Source organism: Eretmochelys imbricata, chromosome 13, assembly GCF_965152235.1.
Source record: "Eretmochelys imbricata isolate rEreImb1 chromosome 13, rEreImb1.hap1, whole genome shotgun sequence".
Lineage (NCBI taxonomy): Eukaryota > Metazoa > Chordata > Testudines > Cheloniidae > Eretmochelys > Eretmochelys imbricata.
In genome coordinates, this window is record NC_135584.1 from 38,203,584 (window position 1) to 38,217,299 (window position 13,716).

General features: G+C 54.3%; 1 protein-coding gene and 1 long non-coding RNA gene across 2 annotated transcripts; one reads left to right on the forward strand and one right to left on the reverse strand.

Moving 5' to 3' along the window:
- Positions 1-3,263: 3,263 nt before the first annotated feature.
- LOC144273412 (uncharacterized) lies at positions 3,264-6,803 on the reverse strand. The gene is made up of 3 exons (XR_013347754.1): positions 6,690-6,803; positions 5,451-5,627; positions 3,264-4,838 (listed from the first exon to the last, which is right to left on the reverse strand). It is a non-coding gene; the product is annotated as an uncharacterized LOC144273412 (long non-coding RNA).
- Positions 6,804-7,259: 456 nt separating this feature from the next.
- LOC144273420 (uncharacterized) lies at positions 7,260-8,933 on the forward strand. Its single transcript, XM_077831987.1, has 2 exons — positions 7,260-7,399; positions 7,813-8,933. The coding sequence occupies exon 2, from the start codon at positions 7,828-7,830 to the stop codon at positions 8,857-8,859; it is 1,032 nt and encodes a 343-aa protein (XP_077688113.1). The 5' UTR covers positions 7,260-7,399; positions 7,813-7,827; the 3' UTR covers positions 8,860-8,933.
- Positions 8,934-13,716: the final 4,783 nt, after the last annotated feature.

Genomic DNA, 13,716 nt, shown 5'->3' on the forward strand with positions numbered 1-13,716 from the left:
TTGAGTGCCAGACTGCGTGTGTAATCTGGGTTCAGTACGTTCCTAGGACATTTTCTGTATCTAATCTTTGATCTATAAAGCTGATGATTATATGCCTTGTTGACTGCAGCAGTACTGTCCAGGGTAAAAGCAGACCTGAGTAGAGCTTAGCATTAAAATGAGAAAGCTCACGCTCCCTGGACTCAATAATAAGGAGTTATCCTAATTAAATTTCCTAAAAACAAGGATGGAAAATCCAGTTTGATAGATTTCAGCTTTCAGATCTACTCTGGCACCTTGGCAAATCCATACTATTTACCCCCCACCCGCCCCCTTCTCACTTAAAAGAGTGCACAGGGTTCTCTTGTTTCTACTGACATGGAGGAAGCCCAAAGCAAATTCAAGGCTGTGAGTAATAGTAATAGTAGGAGAGAGAAGACGCCATTCAATCACCTACACTACCGATGAGATTTGGAAGGAAGTTTGGGAACTGCTGTGAAGGAGGTGGATGAAGGAGAATGGAAAAAGCAGAAGTGGCTGGGGGAGAAGTTTGGTCCGGCCGTATGTCCTCATCATTAAAGCCATTAGAAACATTGTTATTGAGAGGAAATTGGATTCTTTTTTCGCAAAAGGAAAATATTCCCAGAAAGCGTCTTCTTCCCTCAAAAACTTTCAAATTTTTCTTTACAAAACCTGAAAATGTTTGACTAGCAATAAACCAGTTTTGTTTTCAGGAAATATTTTTGTTTGTTTTGGCAGCTACCGACAGACAGAGGATCTAAAAAGGGGGATGGTATCAAGTTCCGGGGACTGCACCCCGCATGCCAGGGTGGGGATCACTACGTGAGTGACAAGATGAACCCCCCCACCCCAACATCTACATCATCGAGGGCGAATCCTACCGGGTTGTGAAGGACTTGAGCACAGATGCTGAGTCCAAGGCCCGTGAGCGGGGACCACTACATGCAGTATGATTTCTTTTTCTGCATCATCTTCCTAGAGCGGGGGGTTATGTGCCGTGTCTTTGACATGAGCACAGATGAAAATGGGTTCGACACTCCCCTTCGGCCTGAATGCTGCAAGGGGCTCTATTACTTTGACTTCAGCGTCTTCCCAACCCTGACCAAGGTGTTCAGAAATGGGGGGACTCAGTTCCACCAGTACAATGACATGAGCTCCACCGATTCAGTCTCCTTCTCCATCCACCCCAATGTGCTGAACTTCTTGCCCGGGGGGGGCTGACTCTCACAACAGGCATCTCAACCGGCGCCTGGAAGTGCATCAAGAACCGAAGGACTCCGAATCTCCCATCACCTGGTCAGACAAGGTCACCTGCAAGGTGGGCTATGCCAAGCACCATGTGTCCCGCATCAAGCACAGCTGGAGGATCTCTGCTGAGATGTCCCTCAGGGCTCAAGCTCAGCACCCAGGTCCAGTTCTCCCTCAAGCCCGAGTACAGTGGAAGAAGCGTCTGCACGGAGCAGGAGGACTGGAACGAAGCCCAGGAAGAAGAGGAGTCAGCCCAGGTGACCCTGGAGCCCAAAAAGAACCTGTACATCCGGCAGTACCGCCTCAGCATAGGGCACAAGCCCATCTTGTTCTGCAGGGTTGTCCAGTTCACAGAAGAAAACCATCGGCTCCAGTCCCCTAAACGTCCGGGAGGATGGAGAATGCCCTCACTCACTTTCACCGGGCACTGGAAGGGGGTTGGAGTGCGGGAAGGGGTGCAGGCTCTGGACTGGGGCCGAGGGTTTTGGAATGGAGGAGGGGGCTCTGGGCTGAGCCTGGGGCAGGGGGTTGGGATGCAGGAGGGGGTGCGGGGTGCAGGCTCTGGGAGGGAGTTTGGGTGCCGGAGGGGGCTCAGGGCTAGGGCAGGGCGTCGGGGTGCAGCAGGGGGTTTGGAGTGCTGGTTCCAGGACAGGGCTGGGGCAAGGGGTTGGGGTGTGCCTTAGGAGATAGGGAGACTGCCTTTGCTCTGCTGTGCTGCTGGACTTTTAGCAGCCCAAAATCTCCCGGTTTGGCTTCAGTACCCTCCGGGAGATAGAGCCCAATCCCAGGAGACTCCTGACAAAACCGGGAGGATTGGCAACCCTGCACCTGCCCCATACTGAAGAGAAAGATGACCCTCTACCTCAGATACCTGCCAATCTGACGTGCGGGGGGGGATTCCTTCCCCACCTCGATTCTGATGATCAATTGGATCCTGAGCATGCCAGCCCAGGCACCAACCAGGCAGCTCAGAGCTGTGACCCACTCTGTCCTGTCTCCAGGTGTGGACTATCTCTGATCACTACACTTCAGAGGAAAGTGAAAAAAAATCCCAGGGAGCCAATGGGGTATCGAGGTAACCCGTCCTGCCTGACCCCTGCAGGGGAAGCCCGGAAGCATGAGATTAGATGGTAATAATAGTCTTTATACAGGGCTGCAAGTGTTATGAGCATGTTGAGCTGCACTGGTTTAGTTCCTTACCTTCAATCCCCCCAGTTCATCGAGAGGGCAAAGGCCTCCTGTCCCATTCCCACCTCCCTGAGTCACCCATCCCCCTGCACTGGGGCTGGATCGGAGCCAGATCCCCCTCGAGGAGAAAGGCCCCATGACACAGTCACTGACCGTCTCCCAGATGGCAGAACCTTCAGCCCTAATCGGTTACGTCCTGTTTTCCTCCCTGGAAACACACAAAGTGTTGCAAGCACAGGACGGCCTGATAGCAGGTGGCTGCAATACAGGCCACGCAGATAAGAGTCTGGCAGGGATCCCACCCTCTGGTGAAGCAGCCGTGGCCCCTATCAGAGAGCAGGGCTCGGGGGAACAGAATTGGGGACCCCTTAACACGGAGAAGGGGCTCGATTGGCCCACAGGGGCAGGGTGAGGGGGTGGAAGCCAGAGTGGGAGATGGGGAGGGAACACTCAGGGGAAAAGGGAGGCATAGTATGAGGGAGGAAGGATGAGCCTGGTGAGAAGGCGGAGTCAGTGGAAAGGGGGAGGAGCCACTGGAGAGGAAGCAAACAGATGTTATACTTACAAGAAGCACACGGGATTTTTATAGGGGAGAAGGCAGCACGCCGCATTTATTGAGAATACGACAGTTAGCAGATGCTTTTTAATTACATACACATATATTTTAGGCATACAGCCCTGCCAGTCTAGAGTCTGGATCAATCTAGTGGCCAGCCAGATAGATCACAGAGGGGAGCCGGGCTCTGTCGGTTGCAATTCGATGCTTTTGGAGTGGTGGCAAGACAAACCCAAAGTCCCATGGCCAAGCAGCCTGCTCTTATGGAGTCTTCTTTTGCCGTTGAAGTTTAAGAATTTTGCTGTGTCAGTTTCTGACCGGTTACTTTTTAATTGGTGTTATTTTTTGATGTTAACATTCCAAAACACCTTGGAGGGGGTTATTTTGGTTTGGTTTTGATGCAGTTAATTGTTTTGTTTCTAGTGGTGCCAGCCTTTACCTCAGGGTATTAATTTGCCCTTCTTTCATTATGGATGTGGGCTGATGGCGTTGGGAAGGGTTTTTTTTGTTTTTTTTTTTGATTATTTGGCTATAACAACGGCCTTTACACCTTTCTTTTTGATGCATACATTTTTTATTTACATAAACCATTTTTTACAGAGACCTTTAAAGGTATCCAGTAGTTTGTAAATTAAACCTGACTACATTTTGTGATTAAAACAGTTCACATTGTGGCCCGGGCTTTTCAAAAAAAATTAATTTTTTTAACATAGACACAATACAAGATTCTGTTTTTTACTTACTAAACCTTAAAACAAAGAAATGTATATTTAACGAGAGTGGCTAATTTATATAATACACATAGGAAACCAAAGTAGACATTACAACTTATTTTAAAACAAAAGGGTGACCATAATTAGTTATAAGGATTGTTTTGGTCGGTTTTTGCCTTAACATTAGTACAGACACTGGCAGTCTGTCAGATGCGTTTTTAACCAGTGTTCCAGAGGGTCTTTCCTTTCTGCTGTTCAAAAAGGGTGGCTGGCAGGATGATTAAACTATACATTAATTCTTATAGTACAAATATAAAATTTTACTTCTACACAGACCCCGTCAGCGTTTACATCCAGAGAATTGCAGGGCTGGTTTTGCTCTTCTCTAAGGTCCCATCCATCTCGGTACAGCCCAGGAACTCACTCCTGGCCCCAAGCGGAGCTGTCATCAGCTGAGAGGAACTACCAGGTGGGAATGTCAGCTGGAACTTTGGGGCGGGGGGACCCCAGGGCTGGGCTAGCAGGGGGCTGTGTGTTGGGACTGAGGGGCAACGGCAGAGCTGGTGGCGAGGACTGAGCCCAGGGCTAGGATAGCTGGGGGGTTGCGGGTCGGGAGTGAGGGAACTTTGGTGCATTGTTTTCCTCTGAGCTCCATTCATGGACTCCTGGCTGGGCACAGAGTTAGTCCTTGGGATCCTGTCGATATTTCCTCCCCTCTTTATCTCCACGCAGGGCAGCCCTTCGCACTTATGGGGTGAGATGGAGGAGACATGGCCCAGATGGATAGATCCATGGTGGAAAGTGGGAGCCCGTGTGAGGTGGGATCCTTATGGGGCAGGACGCTGGGCTTTCCCCTTCCTCAGGATTGCGCCACCCCCTGGAGATTGGTCTGCAGGGCACATCTAGGAGACTTCATTGCAGACAGGTGCCTGGTTGCTCTTGGAACTGGGGATCTTCAAGCATCAAAGCTTCACAAAGGATGAGATGAGCTATCATCCTGCCCTCACTTCTCCTCGTCTCAGGGCTGGACTCCTGCCGATGGACCATTGGTCCCTCACAATGACGCCCCGGGCACCGACATCTTCGATAATCAAAAGGGCTTCTTTATCATCTGCTCCGACCTGGATTGCTACCTGCGGACAGACAATCAAAAGAGCGGGACTGGTATAGAGATCGGGAGACTGCACCCTGCGTGACAGGATGGGGATCTCTACGGGAGTGACAAGACGATTCCCCCCAACATCTACATCATCAAGGGCGACTCCTACCAGGTGGTAAAGGACTTCAGCACAGAGGCTGAGGCCAAGGTCCATAAGCTGCATCCCAACTGCTGTGGCGGGGACCATGCACTGTGCTTCCGGGTTCCACATCATCTTCCGAGAGCAGCGTGTCGTGTGCTCTGCCCTTGACGTGGGCACAGATGAACAGGGGATGGATGCTCCCCTACCACTTCTTTCCAGCAGGACTGAAGGTGGATGAGAAATGGTGGGTGGAGCTCATGTTCATATACATGTACTACTGAGCCCACCAACAGATCTCCTTCTCCATCCACCCCAACGTGCTGACCTTCTTCCCCGGGGGGCTGACCCTCCCCAAGGGCACCTCAACCAGCAGCTGGGAGTGTATCAATGGGATCAAATCAGCCCCTTCAAATCCATACTTATCGCTTCCCAGTGCCCTCCTCCCAGCTCGCAAACCCGGCTCATCCACTTCCCCTCCCCCAGCTTCTCTGCAAATCGCGTCACCAGGGCAGATGATTTCATTGCCTGTTCTCTCCGTCTTCTCTCATTATAACCCGCAGCCTGAATTCTGCTTTGGGATCATTCCAGGGTCGAATCTGCTGCAGAAGCACAAAGAATTTGTCCAGCATTCACCAGGCTGTTGGGGTTGACTTTCCTTGGTCTTCTCCTTGGTTTGGGGGTCTGTAGAAGGGTAAAAAACAAGAAAGCATGAGGGAGCCGGGATGGTAATAATTGTCTTCATATGGGGCTGCAAGTGCTAGGAGCATGTTGAGCTGCATCCCTGACCCATTCATGTAGAGGGGAAAGGCCCCGTGTCCCGTTCTCGCCTCCCTGAGTCCCCAACCCCCCAGCCCTGGGGCTGGATGGGAACCAGCGCCCCTAGAGGGGAAAGGCCCTGTGACACTTTCACTGACCCTCGCACAAACTGGAGAATCTTCAGCCTCAGCTAGTTACGTCCTGCTCCACCTGAACTGGCCCCTAGCAGGCTTGACTGGCCCTTTTTATCCTGCCTGTTGGGCCCTGATTGACTTCTGCCCACTCCCGGCCCTTCTAGCCACTGTGGGACCAAGTGGGGGCTTTCTAGAGGGTCCAAACTTGCTGCTCTTTCCCCCCCCAGACAGGCCAGCTTCTTGGGGCCTGGTGCCCCCACATGGCTGAGCCCCCAGCAGGGGGCAACAAATGCCTGGCACACCCTATAAAGGGGGGTAGGGCAAGGGACACAAGGCACAGGTAAGGGGGAGGTGCCCAGGCAGGGAACCCATCTTAGTCCCCGGAGAGCCTTCTGCATCCCCTCCACCTCATGTCTGCCCTGCCTTCTCCATCCTGAGCCCCCAGCATGTAGCTAGAAGGGTGTCATCACGAGACAGCGCTGGTGGGGGAGGGGGCAGCAGGAATGGGACCCTGAGAGCCATAGGGAATGGAACAGCCTGTGGAACTCACCACCACATGAATTTAACAGAGGCTGAACGGCCAATCAGAGGTTCTTGGATCACTCCCGGCAAGCCAGAGGAGCCACGCCCTGGGGTGAGGGGGCAGGAGGAAAGTCTGCAATTGAGGGCATGGCCCAGCAATAGGGGGAGCAGGAGGAAGTGGCTCCCCTGGGCAGGTTATTCCACAATTGTCCACAAGGGGGTGCCGCTCTCAAAGGCCAAGCTAGGTGGGCTCCCTGGGCTGAGGGGCCCTAGGGATCCTTCAGCAACAGCACAGATTTAGGGCAAGCATGGCAGACTCTGGGCCAGTTACCTCCCAGCTTCATTCCAGCTCCAGCAACCCACCAAGGGGGAGGGATCCATATACAGATGGGGAGAGCTAGGACTGAAACCCCAAAAGCCTTACCTCCCAGACCCCTGACCTCCCTGCTCTCACCATTAGATGCCCCCCTCCCACCTCTGAGCAGCAGAAAGAACCCAGGATTCCCGGTCCCAAAGGCCCCCCATACACACACACTCCAACCACAAGACCCCACTCCCCTCCCAGAGCCAGGGAGAGAACCCAGGCGTCCTGACCTCCCTTTAACTACTAAACTCTTCATCCCATCTCCAAGCAGGGAAAAGAACCCAAGAGTCCTGCCACCCCCTCCCAACTATTAGACACGCCCCCATCTCCGAGCAGAGGATAGAACCCAGGCATCCTAGCCACCAGACTCCTCTGTTCTAACCACTGACTAGCCCATCCCCTCCCCCAGCCTAGGAGAGAACCCAGGCGTCCCGTCCCGTCCCCCCCCCCCCCCACCCCTTTAATGGCTGTGCAGTTGGGAGGAGCTGGCCAGCGACTTCCCCTCCCCTTTAGCTACGACTTCCCGTTTGGGGGCGGGCCAGGCGGATCTCAGCCCGGGCAAGGCTGCGGGTTACCATCGCCGGCTGGAGGCGCAGCGCCTTGGAGAGGGGCGCACGGCCCCGGGAGCGCAGCGCCTTGGAGAGGGGCGCACGGCCCCGTCTCCACTCCCAGCGCCGGTGAGATCCGGGGAGCATCCCCGCCCCATTCCGGGCTGCCCCATCGCCCCTTCCCGGGGGGCTCTGCAAGTGGGGCCTCTCCAGGGGGGTCCCCCCTTCTGGGATAGGGGGAGCAGAGGCCGCGCTGGGCTGCTGGTTACCCGTGGTGCCCGGTGCAGAGCCAGCTTCCACCCGGGACCCAGGCCTCCTTCCCCCTCCCACACACACCCAGGGCCTGGCCCTTCTTGGTGTGACTCCCCCACAGACATCCTCCCCCAACCTCCCTTTCAGGGACCAAGCTGATTCTCCCCCCACCCTGTGCCCTGGGCGGTGGTGCCCTTCCTGCCCTCCACACCGCCAGGGTCTGGCTGGTCTCGGCCTAGCCCATTTCAATATGGAGCCCCCCCTCACTCTCCCCCTCTGGTGTCCCCCAGGAGCTCAGCCCCCCCATGGCTGGGATCGCCCCACGGGCACGCTCCCCTGGCACCGATGTCTTCACCACCCCTCACGGCTTCTTCATCGTCCGCTCCGACGTGGGCTGCTTCCTCCAGGCGCCCGAGTGCCACTCCCCGGAGGCCGTGGAGATCCGGGGCCTGCACCCTGCCTGCCAGGGCGGGGAACACTATGTGGGCGACACCACCGGCTCCTGCGTCTGCATCCTCCGGGGGGACGCGTTCCACCGAACCACAGACCTGAGCGCCGCCCCCAGCCCCGACGCCCTCCCCCTGCACCCCACATGCCGCGGAGGCGACCACTATGCCTCGTGGGGCGGCCGCTTCTCCCTCATCTTCCTGGCCCGCGGCGTGGTTCTGTCTGTGGCTGACCTGACCACGGGGGCCGAAGCAGAGGAGATGCCCCTGGAGCCCGCGTCCCGCCACGGACTCTACTACTACGCCCTTGACGCTACCCACCTGGCTTTTCTGGGTGTGGACGAGCAGCGGGGGCTATACAGCCAGGTCTTCTCTAGCTCGGGGCACCAGGAGGTCCTCCCCGTCCACGCGGATGTGGCCAGCTTCCTCCCGGGTGGATTGTCCCTGGTCCACAGGGGCACCTTTGGGGCATGGGAATGTGTCAAGCTGATCCAGAACGAGACAGACGGGCCGCTCCCCGGCAGCCATGAGATAACCCGGAAGGTGGGACGTGTGGAAGAGAAATTGGCCAACTGGACCTTCTCCACGGCCGGTTCCCCGGCACCTGCAGACCTTTCTGTGGCCTTGCTCCAGGCCCAGTTCTCCCTGCCCCCCATGTATGGGGGGCTGGGGCTCAGGACGGAGCAGGAGGAGTGGGAGGCCGTGGCTGAAGAGGGAGAGGAGCTGCGGGTCATTCTTCAGCCCCGGCAGAAGCTCTACTGGTGGCAGTATCACCTGGGCTTGGGGCACCGGCCTGTTCTCTTCTGCCGCTGCCTCAAGGTGACCCGTAGCCCCGCCTCACCTGCCAGCCTCCCACTGCCCCGGTCGGACGCAGGAGACACTGGCATCTGACTGGGGAATGGAGGCTGGCGGTAGAGGAAAGGTTAACGTTGTCGCTGAATAAATGATGTTCTATTGCACTGTCAGCGGCTGTCTGTGGATGGCTTTGGGACCCCACCCCGCTCCTCCCAAGGTGGAGAAATTGAGGCACAGAATGTGTCAGGGTAGGACACGGAGTTGTGGCTCCCAGCACCCTGCTCTAACTACTAGACCCCACTCCCATCCCAGAGCTGGGGATAGAACCCCGGAGTCCTGACTCCTAGCCCCACCCCCCAACCACTTGACTCGACTCACCCTCCAGAGCCAGGGAGAGAACGCAGGAGTCCTGAAGGCCAGCAACACGGTTTTCTTTCTTCAAGCTTCCCTCGTGTCCCAAGCAGGTATTGCACCCCTGGGACAGGCACTGCACTATCCGGGTCGCGGGGGGTCTGGGAGTACAGGGGGAAAATGGGGTTTGGCCCAACAGGGACCCCCCACCTTCCAGATCCAGGTGATAACTGCACTGCAGGACCCCATGGAAACGGTGTTTATGGGGGGGGGCAGCCTGGAGGAGACCAGGGATCAGTTTGGGGGGCGGGGTCATGACAGTGGGAGCTTGGGGGGCGAGGGACACATGGGATCTGGGGAAGGATCTTTAGGGGAAGTCGTGCTGCTGTTCCTATGACCTCGTTCAGCACCAGAGCCAGTTACAAACCTTCAACACACTTGGGAATGTTCTTCTCTCTGACTTGGTTTCCCTGGCTGTGAAATGGGGTGAGGATCCCACCCATTGTCTAGTGAGACTAAGATCGTTGGGGCAAGGACTGTTTCTCACAAAGGGTCTGTGCAGCACCTGGCATGGCAGGGGCCCTGATCTCAGTCCGGGTATTCTAGGATCTACCCCAACACAAATAATTTGCCTCTCTCTCCCTCCATCTCCATTCTCACTTCTCCATCCATCCCATCGCCCAGCCATTTAGCTCCCTTACCCCCACCCTATGTTCAGGCATCTCCATCCCATCTAAGCAGGGCCCATGAGGAGGGTGTGGGTTGGGAACCATGTACCAAGGGAGCATGGGGAGCCCTTACTCGCTGGCTCTCTCCAGGGACACAGAGAATGTCCTATCTGTGACCGGGGCACTGGGTTTGTCTCCTGAAGAGGGGAGGGGCTCAAACTGAGACCCCCTAGGTGCCCTATCCTGGTATGGTTTCAGCTCCCTCAGGGTCAATCCAGAGTCACTCCCAACTGCATTGGGATAAGGGCTGGATTCTGATCTCAGGGCCCCTCCGGCATCCATCTGGAATTGACTGCAATGGTGTTGCTCCAGATTTACAATGGAGTAGAAGTATCCAGGACATGTGGGTGGTCTGACATTTGCAGTGCTGGATTAGGAGTCAGGACTCCTGGATTCTATCCCCAGCTCTGGGAGGGGAGCGATAAGCAGTGGTTACCCTGAATTCTATCCCACTACCTCTTGGAGTCTCTGAATTTTGGGGTGACAAAAATGCAGTTTTATCAGACGGGCCCTGCCATTTATTTATCATCATTATCAAAAAACATATTTACATAAATATCCACTGAATGTATAAAGGTCGATAAGGCTGGGTAATGACCCGCCGCGCCCTCAGCTTTGGTGGGATAGAGACAAGACAAGAAAGATGGAGAACACAAGGCTTAGGGGACGGGAATGCAGGAGACATGGCTGGAAGAGTGCCATTGGATTTCAGGAAAATGAAGGATGTGCCAAGCAGGTCAGATCATCTCCACGCATGGAGCTGAGGGAACTGGGACTCCAGAAAAGATGGGTAGAGCAAAGAAGGGGACTCTCTCTTGTGCGAGATTTTTGGCCTGGCTGAGGGCAAGAGGTAGGAGACAGAAGAAGGCTGGAGCTGACCGAGGTCAGAAGGAGACAGGCGAGCAAGGAGGAAGTACGGTAGCCAAAGCTTGCAGAGAAGCTCTAGCAAGGAGATGTTGAACCTCCTACAGCCAGGGCGTCTTTGAGCTCAGGCCATAGCGACTCAAACCAGCAGACCGTGAAGTCTGCTGCTTGCCAGGGGCTAAGATTCGCAATGTGACGGAGAGACTGCCGAGACTCATCAAGCCCTCGGATCGCTACCCCTTCCTGCTTCTCCACGTGGGCACCAATGATACTGCCAAGAATGACCTTGAGCGGATCACTGCGTACTACGTGGCTCTGGGAAGAAGGATAAAGGAGTTTGAGGCGCAAGTGGTGTTCTCGTCCATCCTCCCCGTGGAAGGAAAAGGCCTGGGTAGAGATCGTTGAATCGTGGAAGTCAACGAATGGCTACGCAGGTGGTGTCAGAGAGAAGGCTTTGGATTCTTTGACCATGGGATGGTGTTCCATGAAGGAGGAGTGCTGGGCAGAGACGGGCTCCACCTTACAAAGAGAGGGAAGAGCATCTTTGCAAGCAGGCTGGCTAACCTAGTGAGGAGGGCTTTAAACTAGGTTCACCGGGGGAAGGAGACCAAAGCCCTGAGGTAAGTGGGAAAGCGGGATACCGCGAGGAAGCACAGGTAGGAATGTCTGTGAGGGGAGGGCTCCTGCCTCATACTGAGAATGAGAGGCGATCAGCAGGTTATCTCAAGTGCTTATATACGAATGCACAAAGCCTTGGAAACAAGCAGGGAGAACTGGAGGTCCTGGTGATGTCAAGGAATTATGACGTGATTGGAATAACAGAGACTTGGTGGGATAACTCACATGACTGGAGTACTGTCATGGATGGTTATAAACTGTTCAGGAAGGACAGGCAGGGCAGAAAAGGTGGGGGAGTAGCACTGTATGTAAGGGAGCAGTATGACTGCTCAGAGCTCCGGTATGAAACTGCAGAAAAACCTGAGTGTCTCTGGATTAAGTTTAGAAGTGTGAGCAACAAGAGTGATGTAATGGTGGGAGTCTGTTATAGACCACCGGACCAGGGGGATGAGGTGGATGAGGCTTTCTTCCAGCAGCTCGTAGAAGCTACTAGATCGCACGCCCTGGTTCTCATGGGTGACTTTAATTTTCCTGACATCTGCTGAGAGAGCAATACAGCGGTGCACAGACAATCCAGGAAGTTTTTGGAAAGCGTAGGGGACAATTTCCTGGTGCAAGTGCTACAGGAGCCAACTAGGGGGGGCGCTTTTCTTGACCTGCTGCTCACAAACCGGGAAGAATTAGTGGGGGAAGCAAAAGTGGATGGGAATCTGGGAGGCAGTGACCATGAGTTGGTTGAGTTCAGGATCCTGACGCAGGGAAGAAAGGTAAGCAGCAGGATACGGACCCTGGACTTCAGGAAAGCAGACTTCGACTCCCTCAGGGAACGGATGGGTAGGATCCCCTGAGGGACTAACATGAAGGGGAAAGGAGTCCAGGAGAGCTGGCTGTATTTCAAGGAATCCCTGTTGAGGTTACAGGGACAAACCATCCCGATGAGTCGAAAGAATAGTAAATATGGCAGGCGACCAGCTTGGCTTAACGGTGAAATCCTAGCGGATCTTAAACATAAAAAAGAAGCTTACAAGAAGTGGAAGGTTGGACATATGACCAGGGAAGAGTATAAAAATATTGCTCGGGCATGTAGGAATGAAATCAGGAGGGCCAAATCGCACCTGGAGCTGCAGCTAGCGAGAGATGTCAAGAGTAACAAGAAGGGTTTCTTCAGGTATGTTGGCAACAAGAAGAAAGCCAAGGAAAGTGTGGGCCCCTTAATGAATGAGGGAGGCAACCTAGTGACAGAGGATGTGGAAAAAGCTAATGTACTCAATGCCTCTGTCTTCGCTAACAAGGTCAGCTCCCAGACTGCTGCGCTGGGCATAACAACATGGGGAATAGGTGGCCAGCCCTCTGTGGAGAAAGAGGTGGTTAGGGACTATTTAGAAAAGCTGGACGTGCACAAGTCCATGGGGCCGGACGAGTTGCATCCGAGAGTGCTGAAGGAATTGGCGGCTGTGATTGCAGAGCCATTCGCCATTATCTTTGAAAACTCGTGGCGAACGGGGAAAGTCCCAGATGACTGGAAAAAGGCTAATGTAGTGCCCATCTTTAAAAAAGGGAAGAAGGAGGATCCTGGGAACTACAGGCCAGTCAGCCTCACCTCAGTCCCTGGAAAAATCATGGAGCAGGTCCTCAAAGAATCAATCCTGAAGCACTTACATGAGAGGAAAGTGATCAGGAACAGTCAGCATGGATTCACCAAGGGAAGGTCATGCCTAACTAATCTAATCGCCTTCTATGATGAGATTACTGGTTCTGTGGATGAAGGGAAAGCAGTGGATGTATTGTTTCTTGACTTTAGCAAAGCTTTTGACACGGTCTCCCACAGTATTCTTGTCAGCAAGTTAAAGAAGTATGGGCTGGATAAATGGACTATAAGGTGGACAGAAAGTTGGCTAGATTGTCGGGCTCAACGGGTAGTGATCAATGGCTCCATGTCTAGCTGGCAGCCAGTGTCAAGTGGAGTGCCCCAGGGGTCGGTCCTGGGGCCGGTTTTGTTCAATATCTTCATAAATGATCTGGAGGATGGTGTGGATTGCACTCTCAGCAAATTTGCGGATGGTACTAAACTGGGAGGAGTGGTAGATATGCTGGAGGGCAGGGATAGGATACAGAGGGACCTAGACAAATTGGAGGATTGGGCCAAAAGAAATCTGATGAGGTTCAATAAGGATAAGTGCAGGGTCCTGCACTTAGGACGGAAGAACCCAATGCACAGCTACAGACTAGGGACCAAATGGCTAGGCAGCAGTTCTGCGGAAAAGGACCTAGGGGTGACAGTGGACGAGAAGCTGGATATGAGTCAGCAGTGTGCCCTTGTTGCCAAGAAGGCCAATGGCATTTTGGGATGTATAAGTAGGGGCATAGCGAGCAGATTGAGGGACGTGATCAT

Coding starts and splice junctions, on each gene's coding strand:
- LOC144273420 (XM_077831987.1), top strand. CDS start 7,828: ATGGCTGGGATCGCCCCACGGGCACGCTCCCCTGGCACCGATGTCTTC.